We start from the raw sequence: 21,821 nt of genomic DNA on the forward strand, positions 1-21,821 counted from the left end.
GAGAGTTGAGGATTAAGTGAACTATTACATGTCTATTGCTATTATGATTTGGATTCAGAATGTCCCCAAAAGATGATATGTTGAAAGCATGGTCCCCAGTGCAGGAAGGGTCAGAGTTGGGGCATGGCTAGAGGAGTTGGGTCAGTGGGACTGTGGCCTTCAGGACTATGTATGTCCCTGATTCCTCCTCTCACACTTTCTGCTGCAAGCTGCTATGGTGTGAGAGCTATATCCTTTCTTTATACTTTGCTGCTGTATTTTCGTCCTTGGAGACTGGCAACTATGAACTGAATCTCTGAAACTGTGAGCCCAACTAAACCTTTTCTCCTCTAAGTTGTTGTTCTCAGATATTTTGGACACAGTGATGAGAAAAATGGAAAAAAAAAACTGCTTAGTAAATGTTCAGATGTAGTAACTATGTGATAAATATTAGCACTTCTTTTTCCCTTCTTGTGTGCTAGGGATTGAACTTAGGGGTATTTTACCTCTGAGCTATATCCCCAGCCCTACTTTATTTTTTTATTTTGAAACAGGGTCTCACTAGGTTGCTGAGGCTGTCCTCTAACCTGTGAGCCTCCTGTCTCATCCTCCTAAGTACTGGTATTACAGGCCTGAGCTGCCACACCTGGCTAACTTTCATTATTATTTCATTTCTTTGAGATCTAGGCACATACATTCCTTTCTCCAAAAAGTCTTCCCTGGCAAAAGAATAAAAATAGAACAATCAAAAAACAAAACTAGTAATCTGATGTCTTATAAAATAACAATTTGAAAAGAAATAAGAGTTGGGGATGGTGGCACAAACTTGTACCTGAGAGGCTGAGACAGAAGGATCTCTGATTTAAGACCTGCCTGAGCAAATTAGTGAGAACCTTAGCAACTTAGCAAGACCCTGTTATAAAATAAAAACAACTGCTGGGCGTGGTGGCGCACACTTGTAATCCCCGCTGGGCGTGGTGGCGCACACTTGTAATCCCCGCTGGGCGTGGTGGCACACGTTTGTAATCCCCGCGCTTGGGAGGATGAGACAGAAGGATCACACAGGTTCAAAACCAGCCTCAGCTACTTAGTGAGGCTCTCAGCAACTTAGTGAGGACCCTGTTTCCAAATAAAAATATAAAATAGGCCTGGGAGTATAGCCTGGAGGTAAAAAGCTTCTGGGTTTCACCTTCAGTACCACCCAAAAAAAATAATAAAAAAATAAAGTAATAATAATAAATATAAATAAATAAAAACAACTGACCAACGTGTATACCCCAGGAGGTCACTCTCCCCGGGCTCTGTCCTAGTGGCGTAGGGGAGCATAGGGCCTGGCCCTGTGATGTACAGTCCCTTTCCACAACGTTGGAGATGAAGCTGGGCTTTGTGTCTGCGCCTGCATATTCCTACAGCTTCTCAGAGTCCTATGGACCATGACTGAGGAGATAAACCATACAGAAAACAAAAATCTCTATAGATTTTTTTCAAGGTTTAAGTCCTATGTGACAAATTAATACAGGGCCTCAGAAAAGTTTCTGAAGCTGCTCTCAAACTTGTAATCCTTTGTCAGGCCTCGTGTTAATGAATGCCTTGTTTTGCAGAATTCCATCTTCTGATTCGGAATCTTACTTAGGGTCATAAGAAGGCCCGCAATTAATAGCCATTGACCTGATATTTAGGGATCTGTAAAGAGATTTCCAACATCTTTTCATATGTTGGGGGTAAATTTGTCTCTTAAAGCGGACATTTATGACTGGAGATAGTTAAGCAGTAGAGCATTTATTTGTCTAGTGTGTGAGGTCTTGTGTTCAGTCTACCATACTGAAGGGAAAAAAGTAGCCACATAAACAGAATTTTGCTAATCTGGTAGTAAAAACTTTGGAACCTGAGAATTGGCTAGTAATGTAATGCCAGGTGTGTATGTGCTTGTAATTCCCATCTGGAGCTAAGATGGGATTCCAGGCTCCATGCCAGTTTCAACATACCCATAGAAGTTTGAGGAACTTGGAAAGGCATTGGACATGGTCTGATCTAATGAAATAAACGTAGTAGGTTGGCTCCAGAGAGTGGTGAGATTTTTGGAGGAGTTGCAAAACCATCAGCATAGATATTGTTTCTGCATTAAATATTTATACTTATGTTGTAGGTTGAGCAAATGTATTTATGGATTTGAAATAAAAATGGCTAAATGTTAAAAAAAAAACAACAACTGGAGGTGTAACTGGAGGAAGAATGGCCCTGTGTTAGTCCCTAGCATACACAAAGACACACATGCACGCACACACACATATACACATGAGAGAGAGTGAGAAAGAAAGAGAGAGAGAGAGAAGGAAAGAATAAGATTACAGTGTCCAAAAACTTCCACAATTACAATAGCTAAAAATTTGTATAAAAGCACATTGTTTTCAATCTAATGGTATCATTTTATGGGACAAGCTGGCCAGTCTGCATAATTCCTTGTTTATTGCAGTTGTCTTTCTAATTGTTACTTATTTCTTTGTGACAGGACATTTGAATTAGCTTCAACAGAAGAGAAATGGAGGAACCATAGAACAATTAAGGATGAATTCAGGAAGACCTGAGACCATGGAAAACTTGCCTGCTCTCTACACTATTTTCCAAGGAGAGGTATATTTTGTGCTTTGAAAACCTCCCCTTTATAGTGTTTGAAGGATAGATTGAGAGCTGGATGTAGTAGTGCACACTTGTAATCCCAGTACTTGGGAGCCTGAGACAAAAGGATCACAGGTTTGTGGCCAGGTTCAGCACTTAGTGAGACTTTCTGCAATTTAGTGATACCGGGGTGGTGGTGTACACTTGTAATCCCAGTACTTAGGAGGCTGAGACAGGAAGATCTTGGTTTGCCGGCAGCCTCAGCTACTTAGTGAGGCCTTCTGCAACTTAGACCTGTTTCAAAATAAAAAGAATAAAAAATAGAGCTGGAGGTCTAGCTCAGAGGTAGAATGCTCCTGGGTTCCATTCCCAGTACCCCCCCCCCAAATAAATAAAAATAAATAAATAAAACAAAATTCTTGTAATCCCAGCATTTGGGAGGCTGAAACAGATGGATGGTGGTTTGTGGCCAGCCTCAGCTATTACTTAGTGAGGCCCTTTGCAACTCAGTGAGACCCTGTTTCAAAATGAAGAATAAAAAAGCCGGGCGTGGTGGCACACGCTTGTAATCTCCGCGTTTGGGAGGTGGAGATAGGAGAATCTCACAGGTTCGAAGCCAGCTGCGCTGGCTTAAGAGACCCTGTTTCCAAATAAAAAAAAGTATAAAAATAGGTCTGGGAGTGTAGCCCAGAGGTAGAAGGGTTTCCAGAAACCCCAGTACCACACACACACACACACACACACACACACACACACACACACCACCACCACCAACAACAACAACAACAAAAAAAAAAGAATAAAAATTAGGGCTGGGGGTGTAGCTCGGAGGTAGAATGTCCATGGGTTCCATCCTCAGCACTGCAAAAAATAAAATAAAATAAATAATAAAATAGGTCTGGGAGTAGAACTTAGCGATAGAATGCCTCTGGGTTCAATCCCCAAATACCACACATACACGTAACAATAGACTGATGGTGAAAAGCAGCTGGACTTGATGGGTGTGTGTGCTGGAGGCTCACGGGAGCTTTGGGCTTAAGTGGGAAGGGCCACTGAGGCATCTGGCTATCACATTTACTTCTAAGCCATAGACTTCTGCTGTATTCTTGACATTTTCATTTGGATACCATATAGAATCTCTAACTTACATTTTAAACTGAACTTTTAACTTTTTCACCAAATCTGTTTCTCTTATAGTCTTTCATTTTAGCAAATGAAAGAAACCATTCTATATTTAGGTATCCATAATATAAATCTGGACATTATCTTTCAATTTTTTTTCTTTTGTGGTGCTGAGGATTAAACTCTGAGTGGCACCCCAGCCCCTTATTTTATTTTTTATTTGGAAACAGCATCTTGCTAAGTTGCTGAGAGCCTTGCTAAATTGCTGAGGCTGGCTTTGAACCTGTAATCCTCCTTTTCTCAGCCTCTCAAGTACTGAGACTGCTGCTATAACAAAGTACCTAGGACTGGGAGTTTATAAAAAAAATATTCATTTTTCACAGTTCTGGAGACTAAGCAGTCTGAGATTAAGATGCCAGTAGAGGCCAGGCATGGTGGCACATGCTTGTAATCCCTGCGCTGGGGAGGCTGAGACATGAGCATCGCACAGATTCGAAGCCAGTTGAGGACCAAAGTTAAAACTTACCTATAGCACCTCTCCTTCCTTCCTTCCTTCCTTTCTTCCTTCATTTTTTGTGATACTGGTGATTGAACCCAGGGGCATTCTACCTCTGAGCTACACCCCCAGCCCTATTTTATTTTTGTTTTGAAACAAGGTCTCACTCCAGTCTCGGCTTCCCAACTACTGGAATTATAAGGGTGCATCACCACACCCAGTTCAGAACTTTTTTCTATCTACTCACTTTTCTTCCAACTTTTTTTTTTTTTTGTGTGTGTGTGTGTGGCACTGCAGATTGAGCTCAGGGCCAGTCTAATTTAAGCTACACTCTCAGCCCATTTTAATTTTTTTTTTTTAAACAATCTTGGTAGGTTGCTGAGAGTTGCTACCTGCTGAGGCTGTCCTAGAGCTTGTGATCCTCCTGTCTCGGCCTCCAAGTACTGGGATTACAGGTATGCACCACCATGCCTAGCTCTTTTTTCATCTTTAAGGCTCAGCCCTAATATCTCCTCAGTGATCTTTTACCTATCATAAACAAATAAGTCCTGCCCATACTTCATCATGTACTTGTTTAATGTCTGTCTTCCTCACAAGACATTAAACTCCGCAAGGGCACATATATGTCGTGTTGTATATCTTAATTTCAAGTAAGTGGGTAGAAAATAGTAGATACTTAATATGTTTTTGAGAACTCTGATCAACCTTTGAGGGAAAAGAAATTGCATTTTTTTAGAGGGCAAAGGTTTGGAAGGCAGGCAGAACTTGTTCTAGTTTCAGCTCCTTTGTTTTCTAATTTGTGATCCTCCAGAGTGTCATTTGATCCTTCTGAGCCTCAGTTTTCTTGTTTGTCAGATGGAGATAACTACTTCCACAAGATAGCTGTGATGGCTAAATAAGCTATCTTCTACAAAATGATAGAAATAGGGATTTAATAGTGTTATCTCCTTCCTCTTGAAATGAAAATTAAGCCCCCAAGTATTTTTTGGTGTCTTTTGAGTCTGAAGTGTCTTAACGATATTCTTCTGGCATTTATACTTGTTTTATGAAAGACAAGTTTCATCTCCTGCTAATATGAGGTCCTGGAGGAGAGACTTTATTACTGTCCATCACTTATAATCATTGCTCTTCACTTCTGTTAAGTTGATCCTAACTGGTAATGTAACAGCAAAGCTAAAAAGGATGATAACATTCTAACGAATAGTGAGCGACTCTGCTCTTTACAGTCTCTGTGCTTTACTTTATGGCCCATGGTACCCCAAAGGTCAGTAGTGTTCCAGAGCTCAAAAAAGGAAGGGACAGCATGGGAAGTAAAATAGACTCTTCTCATCACAAAGTTCTCATTTTTTAGGCACTGAACAAAAGAAAGGAAAGAGGGCTCTGCCCCTTAGAGATGGCTCAGATTTCTCCTAAAGTGGCTCCTGACCTGCAGCTTTTTCTTATATGAGGCAGGGCTTGAATTAGTATAGGTATTACATATTTCTATCAAGAAGAATGGTCTGGGAAATGTCCAGAGAGGACTTTATGGTTTTGTTTATAGTTCTCTTTGAGGAGCACATTTTGAAAAAGTATGCTTTAGAAATGACTTGGAATTTTATGATAAATTGGAAAGAAGAAACTTATTTTCAGAATTATTCATTTAATGTCCATTTAATGAATGCCTAATACTTAAAAGGAAGACCAGTTGCTTTTTTTTTTTTTTTTTTTTTTTGTGTGTGTGTGTGTGTGTGGTACTGGGGATAGAACCCAGGGGGTTCTACCTCTGAGCAACACCCCTAGCCCATTTTTTAATTTATTTTGAAACAGGGTCTCATTGAGTTGCAAAGGACCTCACTAAGTAGCTGAGGCTGTCTGTGAACTGTGATCCTCCTGTTTCAGCCTCACGATGCAGGGATTACAAGCATGTGCTATCATGCCTGGCTGACCACTTACTTTAAAATTTATTTTTATTTATTTTTTGTTCTTGGGATTGAACCTGGGGACATTCAGCCTCTGAGCTATACCTCATTCCTGTTTTATTTTGAAACCTTGCTAGGTTCATGAGAGTCTCACTACATGCTTAGGCTGTCCTCAAACCTACCATCCTCCTGTCTTATTGCAAGCATGGGAATTAAAGGAATGTATCGTAAGCCTGGCTACCTCCAGTTCTTTTTAATTTTTATTTGAAATTGGGTCTCACCAAGTTGCTAAGAGTCTCATTAAATTACTGAGACTGGCTTCCAATCTGCTATCCTGTCTCAGCCTACCAAGTATTGGGATTATAGATGTGTGCCACCACACCTAATTTAATTAACTCTTTTAATTAAATAATTAATTAATTTGTGGGAGGAGGTACTGGGGACTGAAACCAGGGGCATTCTACCTCTGCTACACCCTTTTCCCCCTTTTTTTGTTGTTGTTAAACTGAGTTTCTGTAGGTTGATGAGAGTCTTAGTGCTTGCTGAGGCTGGCTTCAAACCTACAGTCCTCCTATCTCAGCTTTTCAAGTCCTGGGATTACAGGTGTGTACCATCACACCCGGCTAATTAACTCCTCTTTTTTTTTTTTTTTTTTTTTTTGCAGTTCTGGGTATGGAACCTATACCCCCTGCACTATTTTTTATTCTTTATTTTGAAACAGGGTCTCACTGAGTTGCAGAGGGCCTCACTAAGTAGCAGAGGCTGTCATCGAACCGCGATCCTCCTGTCTTAGCCTCCCATATGCTGGGATTACAAGCGTGCGCCCCCACGCCTGGCTGGGATTTGGCTCATTTTTGCCATAGTGAAAGAAATGCTGAGGGGAGCTTGGGCTGGTAAAGTGGAAATAGCATTGGACTAGAAGTCAAAAATGTTCTATTCTATCCTAGTGGTTGTGCTACTTTTTAACTTTGTGACTTTAGACAAGAATCTTGTGTCTCTGAACCTCAAACTCATGATTTACATTATTGGGAGAATGAATTTCAAGGCCACTGCCACCTCTAATCTAAAGATGGGAAATTCATTTTACCTAGGGCTTAAATTCAGTTGAGATAATTACTGAATTTGTTCTCCCGGGTCATTTGAGTAATTATTCTTGGGACACAAGGCAGACTGTGTGATCATCTGCAGCAGGTGCCATCCTGTTAATTTCCACTCTGACTGCGCCCTAGGAGACACAGTGATGGGAACACCTGGTGCTGGAAGTAGGGAAGAATGCCTTTTCCTAACTGAAGAGTTGAGTGCATTTATTCTGGAGCACATTAACTTGTCCTTTTGGGAGAGGCCAAATTAAGGTCTGTTATTACCTCTAAAGACCATAATGTGACACTGGAGCTTCAGGATTTAAAAGTGAGATTGTCTTAATTTATAGCAGCAAGGTGTTTTGAGCACTAACTTCCAGATGCTCCTGTTAAATGTCTTAGATAATTATGCTCCTAAATAATGTTACACAATAGGAGACTTTTTTCTAGAATTTTGGAGCAAAAAATCAGTCAAAGTACCTTTGGTAACTAAAAGGCTAAAAAAATAAAATATAACAAAAATGGAAAGACATATTTTCTTTATCTGGAGAGTCCTTTTTGCATCGACAAATTGTATGTGAACTTGGTAAGTACTTTTTGTCTCTGATCTTTATTCCTTATTTGAAAAATGACAGAAATGAAAAAAAAAAAATGACAGAAATGGACCAGGTCTCTGAAGTCCTTCCGATGACTCTGCCTTGCCTTGATTTGAGTATCTGTGTGATTGTACTGTTTCTTTGTCTCGTCCTTACTTTGGCACAGCTTCTCCATTAGTCTCAAAGAGGAGTTTAGAACTTTTGACTCACAAACCCACTCTTCATGCTGCGTCTTGGAGAGGTAGTTCAGGTGCTCTGTCCCAATACCCCCATTACAAAAGGGGAAATGAAGCTGGGCTTGATGGCACACGCTTGTAATCCCTGCGCTTGGGAGGCTGAGACAGGGGGATCTCACAGGTTCGAAGCCAGCCTGAGCTACTTAGGCTCTCAGCAGCTTAGTGAGACCCTGTTTCCAAATAAAATATAAAATAGGTCTGGGAGTATAGCCCAGAGATAGAAAGCCCCTGGGTTCTACCCCCAGTACCAGCAAAAAGAAAAGGGGGGGGGGACAAGCCAGGCATGGTGGCGCACACTTGTAATCCCAGCATTCAGGAGTCTGAGATCAGAGGATCATGGTTCGCAGACAGCCTCAGCTACTTAGGCCCTCTGCAGTTTAGACCTTGTTTCAAAATAAAGAATAACAAAAGGGCAGGGGGTATAGCTTAGAGGTTGATTGCACCTGGGTTTCATCCCCAGATCTGCCAAAGATAAAAAGGAGGAGGAGGAAGAGGAAGAGGAGGGGGAGGAGGAGGAAGAGGAGGAGGAGGAGGAGAAAGAAGAAGAAGAAGAAGAAGAAGAAGAAGAAGAAGAAGAAGAAGAAGAAGAAGAAGAAATAATAATAATAATAATAATAATAATAATAATAATAAGGCTGGGGGTGTAATTCGAAGATACAGTACCCCTGGGTTCCATCCCCAGTACTGCAAAAAAGAAATGGGAAATGAAGCCAGGTGTGGTGGCACACATCTATAATCCCAATACTTGGTAGGCTGAGACAGGAGGGTTGCAGATTTTAGGACAGCTTCAGCAAGTATTGAGACCCTCATCAACCTAATGAGACCCTGTTTCCAAATAATAAAAATAAAATAGGCCTGGAGATGTAGCTCCGAGGTAGAATGCCCCTGGGTTCAATCCCCAGTACTGAAAAAAAAAAAAAAAAAGCTACACTTTATTGAATGCACAGTGTGCCAAATACCAGTGCCAGACATTTTATGTACATCATTTACCTGCAGCAGCAAAGTGGGAGCAAATGGGAACTTGGCCCGAGAGGCAAGTTGTGTTCAATATCCCGCAAGTAAGAAATGGCAGAGCTGAAATTAAAAACTACATCTTTCACTCCAAAGCCTGTGTTCTTTCTATACCTATACTATTCTGCCTCTTCAGCAACATAGGAACCTAACATATGTTTTTCTTTTCTTTATGCAGTGCTGGGGATTGGACCCAGGGCTATTCTTTCTCCAAGCTATACCCCCTAGCCCTATCTTTTATTCTTTATTTTGAAACAGGGTCTTGCTAAATTGCAGAGGGCCTCACTAAGTAGCTGAGGCTGGCCGTGAACTATGTACTGGGATTGCAAGTGTGCGCCACCAGGCCCTGGCTTCATATATACTTCTTGAAGTTGTTGCCAGCTATAGATAGAATAGCAAATGTCACATTGTTTTTGGTCATTCGAATAAAGGAACCTGAAAAGAGCTCTAGAATAGTTAAAATTCTATGGGTTCAAAATCCCAGCTCTGCTACTTACTAGCCTTGTATGTTGGATATACTACTTAACCTTTCTGTGCATCATTTTGTCATCTATTGATTTTTGGTTGTTGTTTTATTAGGGATTGAACTCAGGGGTGTTCTACCTACAAGCCATACCCCCAGCCCTTTTATTTTTTATTTGGAATCAGGATCTCTCCAAATTGCTGAGGCTAACCTTGAACCTGTATTCTCCTGTCTCCGTCTCCAAGTACTGGGATTATGGTTGTGCACCAGTATGCTTGGCACCTTTGTCATCTGTTGGATGCAAATAGTAGTGCCAACTTCATTCAGTGTTGTGAGGGTCTTGAATAGTATTTTGCACATATTCAGTATATGTTATGAATAGTGCAGCAGGAGTTATTTTATTTTATTTTATTTTTGGTGGCACTGGGGTTCCTGGAAGCCCTTCTACCTCTGCGCTACACTCCCAGACCTATTTTTTTATATTTTTATTTGGAAACAGGGTCTCTTCGAACCTGCAGGATCCTCCTGTCTCCGCCTCTCAAGCGCGGGGATTATAAGCGTGCGCCACCATGCCTGGCGGAGTTATCTTATTTGGTCCCTTCATGTTCATTATGGTTCGTTATCACTGAGGCTAAAACAGTGATTGCTCAAGACCCAATAACTAACTAAAGACATTGGAAAGAACAAAACATTGAATATTTTACAAGTAATGAATTTAGGCAGTATTGATCCCAGTCCAAAGGGGAGGGGCAACTATAAGAATGAGGAAAAGGAAAAAGATCTTGGGATAATGTTTCTGCAGGGATTCTGGGCTTCTCATCACTAACATGTATTGCATGAAACCTTGACTTCGTGTTAGGTCAGCTCTACAGAACACTGGGGGACAATTCTTTTTATCTCTGGTTATATCTTTTCAGTTTCAGTCAGATGTCTGTATATTGACTCCTTATCTTTTTTATTTATTTATTTATTTTTTAGTCCTGGGAATGGAACCCAGGGGCATTCTACCTCGGAGCTATATCTCGAGCCCTATTTTTTATTCTTTATTTTGAAACGGGGTCTTACTGAGTTACAAAGGGCCTCACTAAATAGCTGAGGCTCTTGGTGAACCGTGATCCTCCTGTCTCAGCCTCCCAAACGCTGGGATTACAAGTGTGTGCCATCACACCCAGCTTTTCTCAATCTTGATAAAACCCAAGGCTCAGATTTGGATCGGAAGTATAGTGGTCTGGTTTGAAGTTTTAAAGAAAGGGATGTTCTGAACCTAGTGTGGTGGCATATGTTAATCCCAACATTTGGGAGGTTGAGACAGGAGGATCACAGTTTGAGGACATTCTCAGCTACTACTTTTTTTTTTTTTTTTTGCAATATTGGGGTTGGAACCCAGGGGCATTCTACCTCCAAGCTATTCTCCCCACCCCATTTTTTATTATTTATTTTGAAACAGGGTATCACTGAGTTGCAAAGACTTCACTAGGTAGCTGAGGCTGTCTGCAAACCATGATCCTCCTGTCTCTGACTCCCAAATACTGAGTTATAAGCATGTGCCACTACGCCCAGCTTCCTCAGCTACTACTTAGTGAGACCCTGTTTCAAAATAAAGCATAAAAAATAGGGCTGGGGGTGTAGCTTGGAGGTAGAATGCCCTGGGTTCCTCCTCAGTACTGCAAAAAAAAGGGGGGGGGAGTATGCTTTTTATGATCTGTCCCAAGTTATTAAAGTTATCTGTATTGAGATTGGAAGCCTCAGTCTCATCTAATTAAAAGTGTCACTTTAGAGCTGGGTGAGGTGGTACACACTTGTAATCCAAGTATTTAGGAAGCTGAGACAGGAGGATTGCGGTTTGAGGACCTCCTCAGCTACTACTTAGTTATGCCCTTTGCAACTCAGTGAGACCCTGTTTCAAAATAAAAAATAAAGCCGGGCATGGTGGCGCACACTTATAATCCCCATGCTTGGGAGGCTGAGACAGGAGGATCACACAGTTTCGAAGCCAGCCTCAGCTACTTAGTGAGGCTATCAGCAACTTAGTGAGACCCTGTTTCCAAATAAAATATAAAAATAGGTCTGGGAGTATAGTCGGGAGGTAGAAAGCCCCAGGGTTCCACCCCCAGTACCACCAAAAATAAAAATAAAAATTAAATAAAATATAAAATATAAAAATAGGGCTAGTGGTGTAGCTCGGAGGTAGAATGCCCATGGGTTCCATCCCCTACCACAGAAAATAAGTGTCACTTTATTACCTGATTCCTGTCCCTTTATTCATAAGATTCCTTTGGTATTTTCAGTAGGTGGGGGATTTGGGTGTCCCTCAGTTACCATTATACCATGTGACTCTAGTCTCACCATGGGTTCCTGTATATATGACAGTTACACATATACCTTTCAGCCTAAATTTCAAAAGAAAATATTTTTTGACAAAATACCATTTAGACAGTTTTGTAGCAGAGGCAAGTCAGTAGCAAGTAGAAATTCAGAGGAGACTAGGTTTAATGCTCTGGATGAAAGATTCCTATTTGTGTAACATTAAATTTTTTTATCTTTATAGGTTGCTATGGTGACAGACTATGGAGCCTTTATCAAAATCCCAGGCTGCCGGAAGCAAGGTAGGAGCCTGTAACTTGCAATCAGCCCTTTTATTTCAGTCTCTCTACTATAACTCCATCACATCCTAATTATAGGTTCTACATATTTCAGAGTGTGTATTGTTTGTTTCTTTTGTTAGTGTAAGTATATGAATACAGATAAGTGGTGACAGTTCATTTTTAGCATGTCCTTTTGTGTGTGTGTGTATGTGTTGGGATTGAATGCAGGGCTATTTGTACACTAAGTATATTAGTATATTCTCTGCCATTGAGGTACACCCCAACCTATTTAGCAGCTCTTTTTTTTTTTTCTTGTGGTTCTGGGAATTGAACCCAGGAACATTTACCTTTGAGGTACACTATACCCCTAGCCCTATTTTATCCTCTTATTTTAGAACAGGATCTCACTGAGTTGTGGAGGGCCTCACTAAGTAGCTGAGGCTGGCCAGGAACTTCTGGTTCTCCTGTCTCAGCTTCCCAAGTGCTAGAATTAAAGCATGCACCACCATGCTCAGCTTTTTTTTTTTTTTTTTCAGGTCTGGCAATGGAACCCAGAGGCATTTGATCTCTAAGCTGCACCCCCTGCCCAATTTTTTATTCTTTATTTTGAAACAAGGTCTCACTGAGTTGCAAAGGACCTCACTAAGTAGCGGAGGCTATCCGCAAACTGCGATCCGGTCTCAGCCTCCCAAATGCTGGGGTTACAAGCGCGCGCCACCATGCCCAGCTCAGGCCCAGCTTTAACATTTTTTTTTGGGGGGGGGCAGGTCTGGGTGTGAAACCCAGGGTCATTTGACCTCCGAGCTACACACCTTGCCCTATTTTTTATTCTTTATTTTGAAACAAAGTCTCACTAAGTTGCAGAGGGCCTCACTAAGTAGCTGAGGCTGTCTGGAACTGCCATCCTCTGGTCTTGGCCTCCCAAATGGTGGGATTACAAGCGTGTATCACCACACCCGGCTCTAACATGTCTTAATTCAGAAAAATGGTTCCATCTGACTTGGAAAAAAGACTACAGTATAATTAATTGTATTTATTTTTTTTGAGCCATATCTACTCTAGAAATTTGCCAGTACTGCAAAAAAGAAAAGAAGATGAGTTCTATAGATCTGGAGGTCTGCCTATAGTGATTTAGCTAAGTAATGACATGCCTAAGACAAGAACCAAAGCCTTCTAATTCCTAGCCCAGTGAGCTTTCTACTTTTTCTGTTAGTAGATTCTTATTTCAATAAATTAAAGATTTATTAAAACTGGGCATGGTGGCACATACCTGTAATCCCAGTGCTTGAGAGGCTGAGACAGGAGTATTGTAGGTTTGAGGCCAATCTCAGCAATTTAGCAAGACCTTCAGCAATTTAGTGAAATCCTGTTTGAAACCTGGGCAATTCATCGAGACCCTGTCTTATAAAAAAAGAAAGACAGAAAGACAGAAAGACAGAAAGACAGAAAGAAAGAAAGAAAGAAAGGAAAGAAAGAAAGGAGTATATAGTTCAGTTGTATATCATTTGCCTAGCATCCTTGAGACCTTGGATTCAATTCCTAGTACCACATACACACACTCAAAAAGCTGGATTCAGTGGCAGCATACCTGTAATCCCAGTACTTAGGAGTCTGAGACAGGAGGATTGCAGGTTTGAGGGCAATTCCAAGTACCAGTCTGAATACCTTGCCCAGGCTGGCTTTGAATTTTCAGTCTTCCTGCTTCTGCCTCCGGAGTAGCTGGGATATAGTTGTGTGCTGCTTTGCCCAGCTAACAAAATAGTTTTTTTTTTTTTCTTTTTTTCTGGTGCTGGGGATTAAATCCAGAGTCGTTCTGCTTCTGAGCTGCTTCCTACCCCTATTTTATTTATTTTGAAACAGGATCTCACTGAGTTTCAGAGAGCCTCACTAAGTAGCTGAGACTGGCTGCAAATCTGTGATCCTCCTGTCTCAGCCTCCCAAGTACTGGGATTACAAGTGTTTGCCACTGCACCCAGCACAAATTCTTTTTTTTTTTTTTTTTTTTTTTTACTTTGACCAATATATTTTATTAGGAAAATAAAATTTTTTTTTAATTTTTTATTGGTGCACTGTACTCATACATCATAGTGGGATACAAACTTTTGTAGACATACATGCACACATCACCCAGTCAGCCCCCACCCAATCCCCACCCCATTCCCTCCCCATCCCTCCTTCCCATGCTTGGCTTAGTGGTTTACATCTAGTATTATAGCAATTTATCCAAAATTAACAATGATAATCTCACATAACAGTTTCATTTGTCTGATACCAAGCTTTTGATAACTTAAAGATAACATTTCAATATTTCTTTTTCCTTTCTTTCTTACCAGAGAATTTTTTTTCTTTTTTTTTTTAGGTGAAACTATCATATATTTATATATTTATTTTTCAGAAAAAAAATCTATCCTAATATGAAATATGGACTCTAGATACCCAAAACAATCTCGAAAAAGAACAAAGCTAGAAGATATATATTTTCTGATTTCAAACCATTTAAAGCTACAATAATTGAAACAGTGTAGTACTGTTCTAAAGGCAAATATATAAACCATTGGAGTTAAATAAAAGCCTAGAGCTAAATTCTTTCATATATTGTCAAGTTATTTTTGACAAGGTTTCCATGAACATTTGGTGGTGGAAATAATAATCTTTTAACTAAATATTGTTGAAAAATAATAATTACATGGAAAAGAATAAAATTGGACCCTTACCTAATCCCACATACAAGTATTAACTTAAAATAGATAAAAGACCTAAATATAAATCTTAAGACTATAAACTTTTAGAAGAAAATCTGGGTCATAAAACCTCACAACATTGAAATTGGCAGTGATTTCTTGGATATGATTTCAATGGCACAGGCAACAGAAGAATATACAAACTCCCTAAAAAATAAAAAAAAATATTGTATATCCAAAGACAATGTAAACAGAGTTAAAAGTTACTAACAGAATTGGATAAAATATTTCCAAATGCTATATCTGAAGGTATATTAATATTCCAACTAGAAATCCTAAAAATTAACAACAATAAAGGCAAACAATACAATTTAGAGATAGGTAAAAGACTAACATAAATAATGAATCTCCACAGATAACCAATCTTAGTTGTCTGTTGGATGGAAACTCTTGTTTCTCTGGTTCTGGTGAGTGTTACCTATTTCTTCTTTGTAGTTAATCTCTTTGAGTATTTTCTCTAGCGCTGGTTTTGAAGACATAAATTCCTTCAGTTTCTGTTTGTCATGGAAGCTTCTTATTTCTCCATCTAATTTGATAGAAAGTTTTGCTGGGTAGAAAATTTTTGGCTGGAAGTTGTTTTCTTTCAGAGTTTGGAATATGTTACTCCAAGCCCTTCTGGCTCTCATGACTTGGTTTGGGAAGTCTGGAGTGATTCTAATTGGTTTGCCTCTGAATGTCACTTGGCCCTTTGTTTTTGTTGCCTTTAGGATTCTCTGCTTGGCTTCCACATTGGTCATTTTGACAATTATGTGGCGTGGGGATCCTCTTCTCCGATCCTGTCTAAAGGGAGTTCTATAAGTTTCCTGGATCTGTGTATCAACCTCTTGCTCTATATTTGGAAAATTTTCTGCTATTACTTCCTTGAAGAGATTGTTGATCCCTTTGGTTTCACTTTCTTTTCCCTCCTCTATTCCAATTATTCTTAGGTTAGCTCTCTTAAGAAGGGCCCATATTTCTTCAATGTCAGATTCCTGCTGTCGGATATTTTTTTCTAGATTAGAAACTATGCGTTCATTTTTGGATTGCTCATCTTCTAAGAGCGAGATTCTGTTCTCCATGTGGTCTAATCGGTTGTTTGTGCTTTGAATTGAGGCCTTTACTTCATTAATTGCATCCTTTATCTCTTTTTGGCTCTCTCTGAGTTCTTTTCGAAGCACCTCTATTATTTCTACAGTTATTTTCCTGATTTGATCTTCTAGAAATCTCTGATTTTCTGTTTTATCGGGTTCTGATGTTGTGGGGTTGTGCATATTCATTACTCCAGTGTTATTCCTCTTTCCCATGATTTCGGAGGTTTGTGCCTTCTCTGGGTTCTTCCCTTGGGTCACTATGGCTTCACTTAAGGTGCTCTGGATCTCGAGTCTGTATTATCTCAGACCCCACTACTCCTTTACTGGGTTGTATCACAGAGTCTCCGACCCAGGGAGTCGATAGAGGCTGCTTTAAACTATGGGGGGTGCCAGGTTGCACGTTCTCCTATGGTGTGATATCTCTGCCACCACCACTCCCTCACTGGGTCAAGTCCCAGGAGGTACAGTACTGGGATTTCTCCTCTGTGGCCCGCAATTTGACTCACTGTTCTTGAGTACGCAGATGTAGCTGTACTGGACTCGTTGAATTCACTGCTGCTGCCGCCGCCGGTAACAATATGGCGCCGCTGCCATGCCCTCGGCCGTGAGGCTGGCGTATTTTTTCTTCTCTGGTTTTGATTTCCACTCTGAATCCCTGCAGCATGTGCTGAACTCGGTCACTGGGAGCTTTAAATGCTCTCTGCGCCGAAAGATCCCGCCTGGCTGTTCCGCAGCGGCTCACCTCAGCTTGCTGTAGCCGTCCGTTGAGTTCGCCACTGCCGCCGGCAGTATGGTGCTGCTGCCGCGTCCTCGGGCGCGTGTGTCTCCTCTGTGGCCCTGAGCTCTGTTCTCAGTCCGCTTTCTCTCTGGAGCCTGGTGGTTTTTTTGTTTTTCTGGTGATGGTGTTTTCTGGCTATGAAAGGCGCTGGTTTTGTGGTAATGGAGACTGGTTGTTAGCGGGGCTCTTAAGCCTTGCTTTTCTCGGTCGCCATCTTCCCAGAAGTCCCACAAATTCTTAATAATGGTTACAGCTGGGAATTGGGTTTGCTAAAGAGGGATGGACATAGAAGAGGGACTTTTATTTCTTACGGTTTTTTTTAAGCTTTTTTTTTTTCTTTTCTAAAAGCCCAACAGCTGATCTTTGACTAACACTGTCCTGCCACTAGCCTTGGAGCCTGCTGTGCTGCAGATTGCATCTTTGCATTAGAAATGGCTTACCAGTAGTTTCAAACGGGCGGTCAACAGTCTGTAATTAAGATTTTCATTTTATGTTGCCTGGGTAGTTTAATGAGGTGGAACTCATCCCCACCTCTGTAGGACCCGAATCACTTTCTATCCGAAGACAGATTTTCTAGTTAGTGTGCTTGCCATGGCTACCAGCGCCTAAAGTGCCATTTTTACTTAGGCATTTATGTTACACTCAGGGGACTATGTGGAGATTAAGGGCCTGCTATCTTTCAGTAATCAGTTTTCCACTCACTTTTGTCTCTACCCTGTCAGCTAATGCCTCTGTGACTGACAGTTTACAAATCAGTCCGTCATTCTGTCAGCTATGTTAAGACAAGCATTAGAAGAGAAAGCTAAGGAAGCCAGACAAATTAGGTGGAAACCCTGAGTTCTAATCTTGGCATCTTCTGGGCGGGGACGTTGGAGGTCACTTGAGCCGTTGACTTCCCTGAAGTCTCTCATAGCTTCTCTGAGGGGAAAGATCATTAGGTCCCACATTGAAAGAATTGGGCAATGAAGTGAACTGACTGGTCTGACCAACTTAACATCTTTGATTTAGGAAGGTAGACTCTAATTTGAATTCGTTTTCCAGACTTCTGTTCTCAAAATTCTTTAACCACTGCTGTGTTGCAGACCCTTTTCTTAGGATTCAGATCTAAAGGAGATTTTTCTTTTCCCTCATAGTGTTGTTCAACAGAACTTTCTGGGATGATGGTAATGTTCTGTACCTTTTCTGATTTGTTTTTGGATGCTAACAAATTCACCATTTCTTTGGATACCAACGAGATATCCAGCAATTCGATTCTGACATTCTCTACTGTTAGCCTCAGATTTCACAGTTCTACGTGATTGTCTCTGTACATAATTTCTGACAGTAAATCCTGCAACCCCCTCAAGTTGATAACTTGCTAGATTACTTCACAGAACTTAGGAAAACACTTTACATGACTTTTCCAGTTTATGATAAGGGATACAGCTTTGTAAGAGCCAAATAATGGAAGGGATGCATGGGGTGAGTGTGAGTGTTGTGCTATGGAGAGCTTTTGTGTCTTTTCTGGTACCCCCCTACCAGCACTAGGATGTATTCATGGACCTCTACAGATCTCTTCATGAACGGTTTTTTTATTGTTGTTTTTTGTTTTGTTGTGTTTTGTTTTGTTTTGTACTGAGGGTGAAACCCAGGGGTTTTTCTACCTCTGGGCTATACTCCCAGACCTATTTTATACTTTATTTGGAAACAGGGTCTCACTAAGTTGCTGAGAGCCTCACTCAGTAGCTGAGGCTGGCTTCGAACCTGTGCAATCCTCCTGTCTCAGCCTCCCAAGCGCGGGGATTACAACCGTGCACCACCATGCCCTGCTCCATGTAGGATTTTTTTTTAAAGAGCTCTATCTCCAGTCCCCAATTCCCTTTCCAGGAAGTGGGGGAGGTTGGTGAGTGAGACTGAACCTTCTAACTCTATAAAATCACTTGTTCTTTCTGGTGACCAGCCCCTACTGGAGGCTACCAGGGGCCCCACTCTGTCACCTTATTGCATGAACTCATATGTGATCAGAGCGCCTTCTTATGAACAACAAAAGATACTCCTGCCACTCTAAGAGTCCCAAGGGTCCTAGGATTCATTGCCAGGAAGAGGGATAAAGACGCACGCGTGCACACACACACACACTCATTCTCATTTTCCCTCTCCTCCTCTCTTCTCCTCTCCTCTCCTCTCCTCTCCTCTCCTCTTCTCTTCTCTTCTCTTCTCTTCTCTTCTCTTCTCTTCTCTTCTCTGTCTCTCTCTCTCTCTCTCTCTCTCTCTCTCTCTCTCTCTCACATCTTCCTTTTTAGTTTATTTTTTATTTTTGCAGTACTGGGGATTGAACCTAGGTTCATTTTGTCACTGGGCTATACCTCCGGCCTTTTTTTTTTTTTAAATTCTGAGGCAGGATATTGCTAGGTTGCTGAGGCTGGCTTTGAACCTGTTAGCCTTCTGTCTAAGCCTCCTAAATTCTGGGATTACAGGCTTACATCACTACCTCTGGCTATTTATTTTAATGAATTCAGACTCAGACTAGTTCAATACCTAGTGTCTATCATAGTAGACAATGAAGTCCTATACAATTTTTTCCTGCTGATTTCTACTCACTAACACTAAACTATGAAAATTTAAGACCAGATTATTCAGTATTATACTTTTAGAGTTTTTTCTTATGGTGGAAGTTGAAATATATTTAGCAATTAATTTGGTAAGTAATTTTAAAAATTATTATTTATGCTATTGGGGATTTAAACCAATAACATTCTACCTCTGAGCCACACCCCCCCCCGCCTGATTTTATTTTATATTTTATTTTTGAGCAAGGTCTCACTGAATTGCTAAGGCTAGTCTCAAACCTATGATTCTCCTGTCTCAGTCTCCCAAGTATTGGGATTGCAGGTGTGTGCCATCATGCCCAGCTTTAGTTTTTTGTTTTTTGGGTTTTTTTTGAGACAGAGTCACCTGAGATGCTCAGGCTAGCCTTGAGTTTGTAATCCTTCTTCCATGTACCACTAACTGTGGCTGGCCAGTAAATAATTATTGAGTTCCATGTGTTTTTAATTTGCGTGTTTGTTTGTTTGTGGTACTGGAGATTGAACCCAAGGACATTCTACTTCTGAGCTACACCTCCCAGCCCTATTTTTATTTTTATTTTGAAACAGGATCTCACTAAATTCTGGAAGGCCTTGCTAAATTGCTGAGGCTAGCTGTGAACCTGCGATCTTCCTGTCTCAGTCTCCCAAGTACTAGGATTATAAACATATACCACTATGCCTGGCTTGAGTTCCATTTTCTGATTACCTTTTCCAGTGGGAATCAAAGATAAGAAAACAGTTCCTGCTGGCCTCAGATTGTTCAAAGTTCTAGAAATGTAAATAAATCACAATGGTGTATAATAAAAATGAGGGAATTTACACCAAATAGACTATTCAGATGAGTCAGGGCCTAGTACATTGCCTGGGGTATAGTGGATATTCAGTAAATCTTACTTTTTCTTTCTTTTTTTTTTTCTTTTTTCTTTTTTTGCTGTACTGGAGATTGAATCCAGGGGCATTCTACCTCCAAGCTACACCCACAGCCCTATTTTAATTCTTTATTTTGAAACAGGGTCTCACTAAGTTGCAGAGGGCCTCGCTAAGTAGCTGAGGCTGGCCAGGAGCTCGGATCCTCCTGTCTCAGTCTGCCAAGTATTGGAATTATAAGTGTGCGCTACCACGCCCGACTTATCTTATAGAATGAGCAAATGAACTAGTCCCAGCTCTGCCACTCAGTTACTCAGTCTTTGAGGCTTGGTTTCCTTATGTGTGAAATGGGAATGATGTCCATACTGGAGATTCAGTTGTTTGACTAGCTGGGTCATGTTTTACTCATCCTTGGATCTGTCTTTGCCTACTGTATAGTGGGTTTTAGTTAATGTTTCAGGATATGAAAACACTTTAACTTATGTGCTTACATTATTTTTATATGCCACTTATTGGAGATGACTCACTTGAAATTCTGGACGGGAAATTTAGAGTCCCAAAGTTAAACCTTCGACGTTGACATTACTTGGCTGTGGCTAACCTGTAATGGTTTGAAATTTTTACTTTTTTCTTTATTTCTAGTTGAAGTTGTGAAAGAAATTAATGTTGAACTTAATGGTTGGGAGACTTTCTCTCACGTGCTGATTGAGAAACTACCACCTTCCAAGTCAGTAGATGGGTTTTTTCTACTTTTCCTGGCAGACGTTCAGGTAGCACTTATTCTGTTTAAGTGTCATTTTCGGTTTATTGAACACGTTGATGGACTTTATATGCCCCTTGGGCATTTATGGCTTCATGTCAGAAATCGGGCACAGGGTGTAGCTTAGTGGTAGAGTGCTTGCTTAGTGTGTACAAGGCCCTGGGTTTGATCTCCAGCACCACAAAGAAGAGGTGAGGGGGGAAAATAGAGAAAAAGAGAAGAAAGTTTAAAAAAAAAGAATAGGTACAAATCATTTTGAAAACACCCTGCCATGCAGTCTGGCAAGCAAAGAACTTTTGTTTCTGTTTTCTTTGGAGTATATATTAGAATATAATTAGAAATATTTTCAAGTTGGGTATTGTGCAGCACACTTTGAATTCCAGTACTTAGAAGGCTGAGACAGGAGAATCGCAGATTTGAGACTAGCTTCAGCAACTTAGCAAGACTTTCAGAAACCTAGTGAGACCCTGTTTCAAACTAAAAAATAAGGCCGGGCATGGTGGCGCACGCTTGTAATCCCCGTGCTTGGGAGGCGGAGACAGGAGGATCGCGCAGGTTCGAAGCCAGCCGCGCTGGCTTAGGAGATCCTGTTTCCAAAAATTAAAAAAATAGGTCTGGGAGTGCAGCCCAGGAGGTAGAAGGGCTTCCAGGAACCCCAGTACCACACACACACACACACACACACAAAAATAAAAATAAAAAAATAAATAAAAAGGGGTAGGAGTATAGTTCAGAGGTAGAATGCCCCTGGTTTCAATCCTCAGTACCAATCACACACACACACACACACACACACACACACACACACACACACACACGGAAGGGAATAAAAAGAAATGTTTTCACTATTTATAGGTGAATTCATCTTTTACTTTTTTAAATTGAAAGGAGAGGACAGATGTTATAGCCTACTATACATCTAGGCTATATGTCATACATTTATGGTATTGCTTTCCT

At 40.8% G+C, this 21,821-nt stretch overlaps 1 protein-coding gene across 2 annotated transcripts in view; it reads left to right on the forward strand.

The window, feature by feature from the left end:
• Nucleotides 1–2,544: 2,544 nt before the first annotated feature.
• Nucleotides 2,545–21,821, forward strand: part of ZCCHC17 (zinc finger CCHC-type containing 17) — a gene marked incomplete at both ends in the record, with an annotated part of 51,941 nt that continues 32,664 nt past the window's right edge. Inside the window, 2 exons of one of the 2 annotated variants that reach the window (XM_080693104.1) lie at nt 2,545–2,610; nt 12,045–12,102. In XM_080693104.1, coding sequence (XP_080549230.1) covers nt 2,545–2,610; nt 12,045–12,102 — 124 coding nt within the window. Of the gene's footprint in view, nt 2,611–12,044; nt 12,103–21,821 lie in introns of those variants that run through there. The other variant, XM_080693105.1, reaches the window with a different exon arrangement.

Source organism: Muscardinus avellanarius, assembly GCF_963383645.1.
Source record: "Muscardinus avellanarius genome assembly, chromosome: 3".
Taxonomy (NCBI): Eukaryota; Metazoa; Chordata; class Mammalia; order Rodentia; family Gliridae; genus Muscardinus; species Muscardinus avellanarius.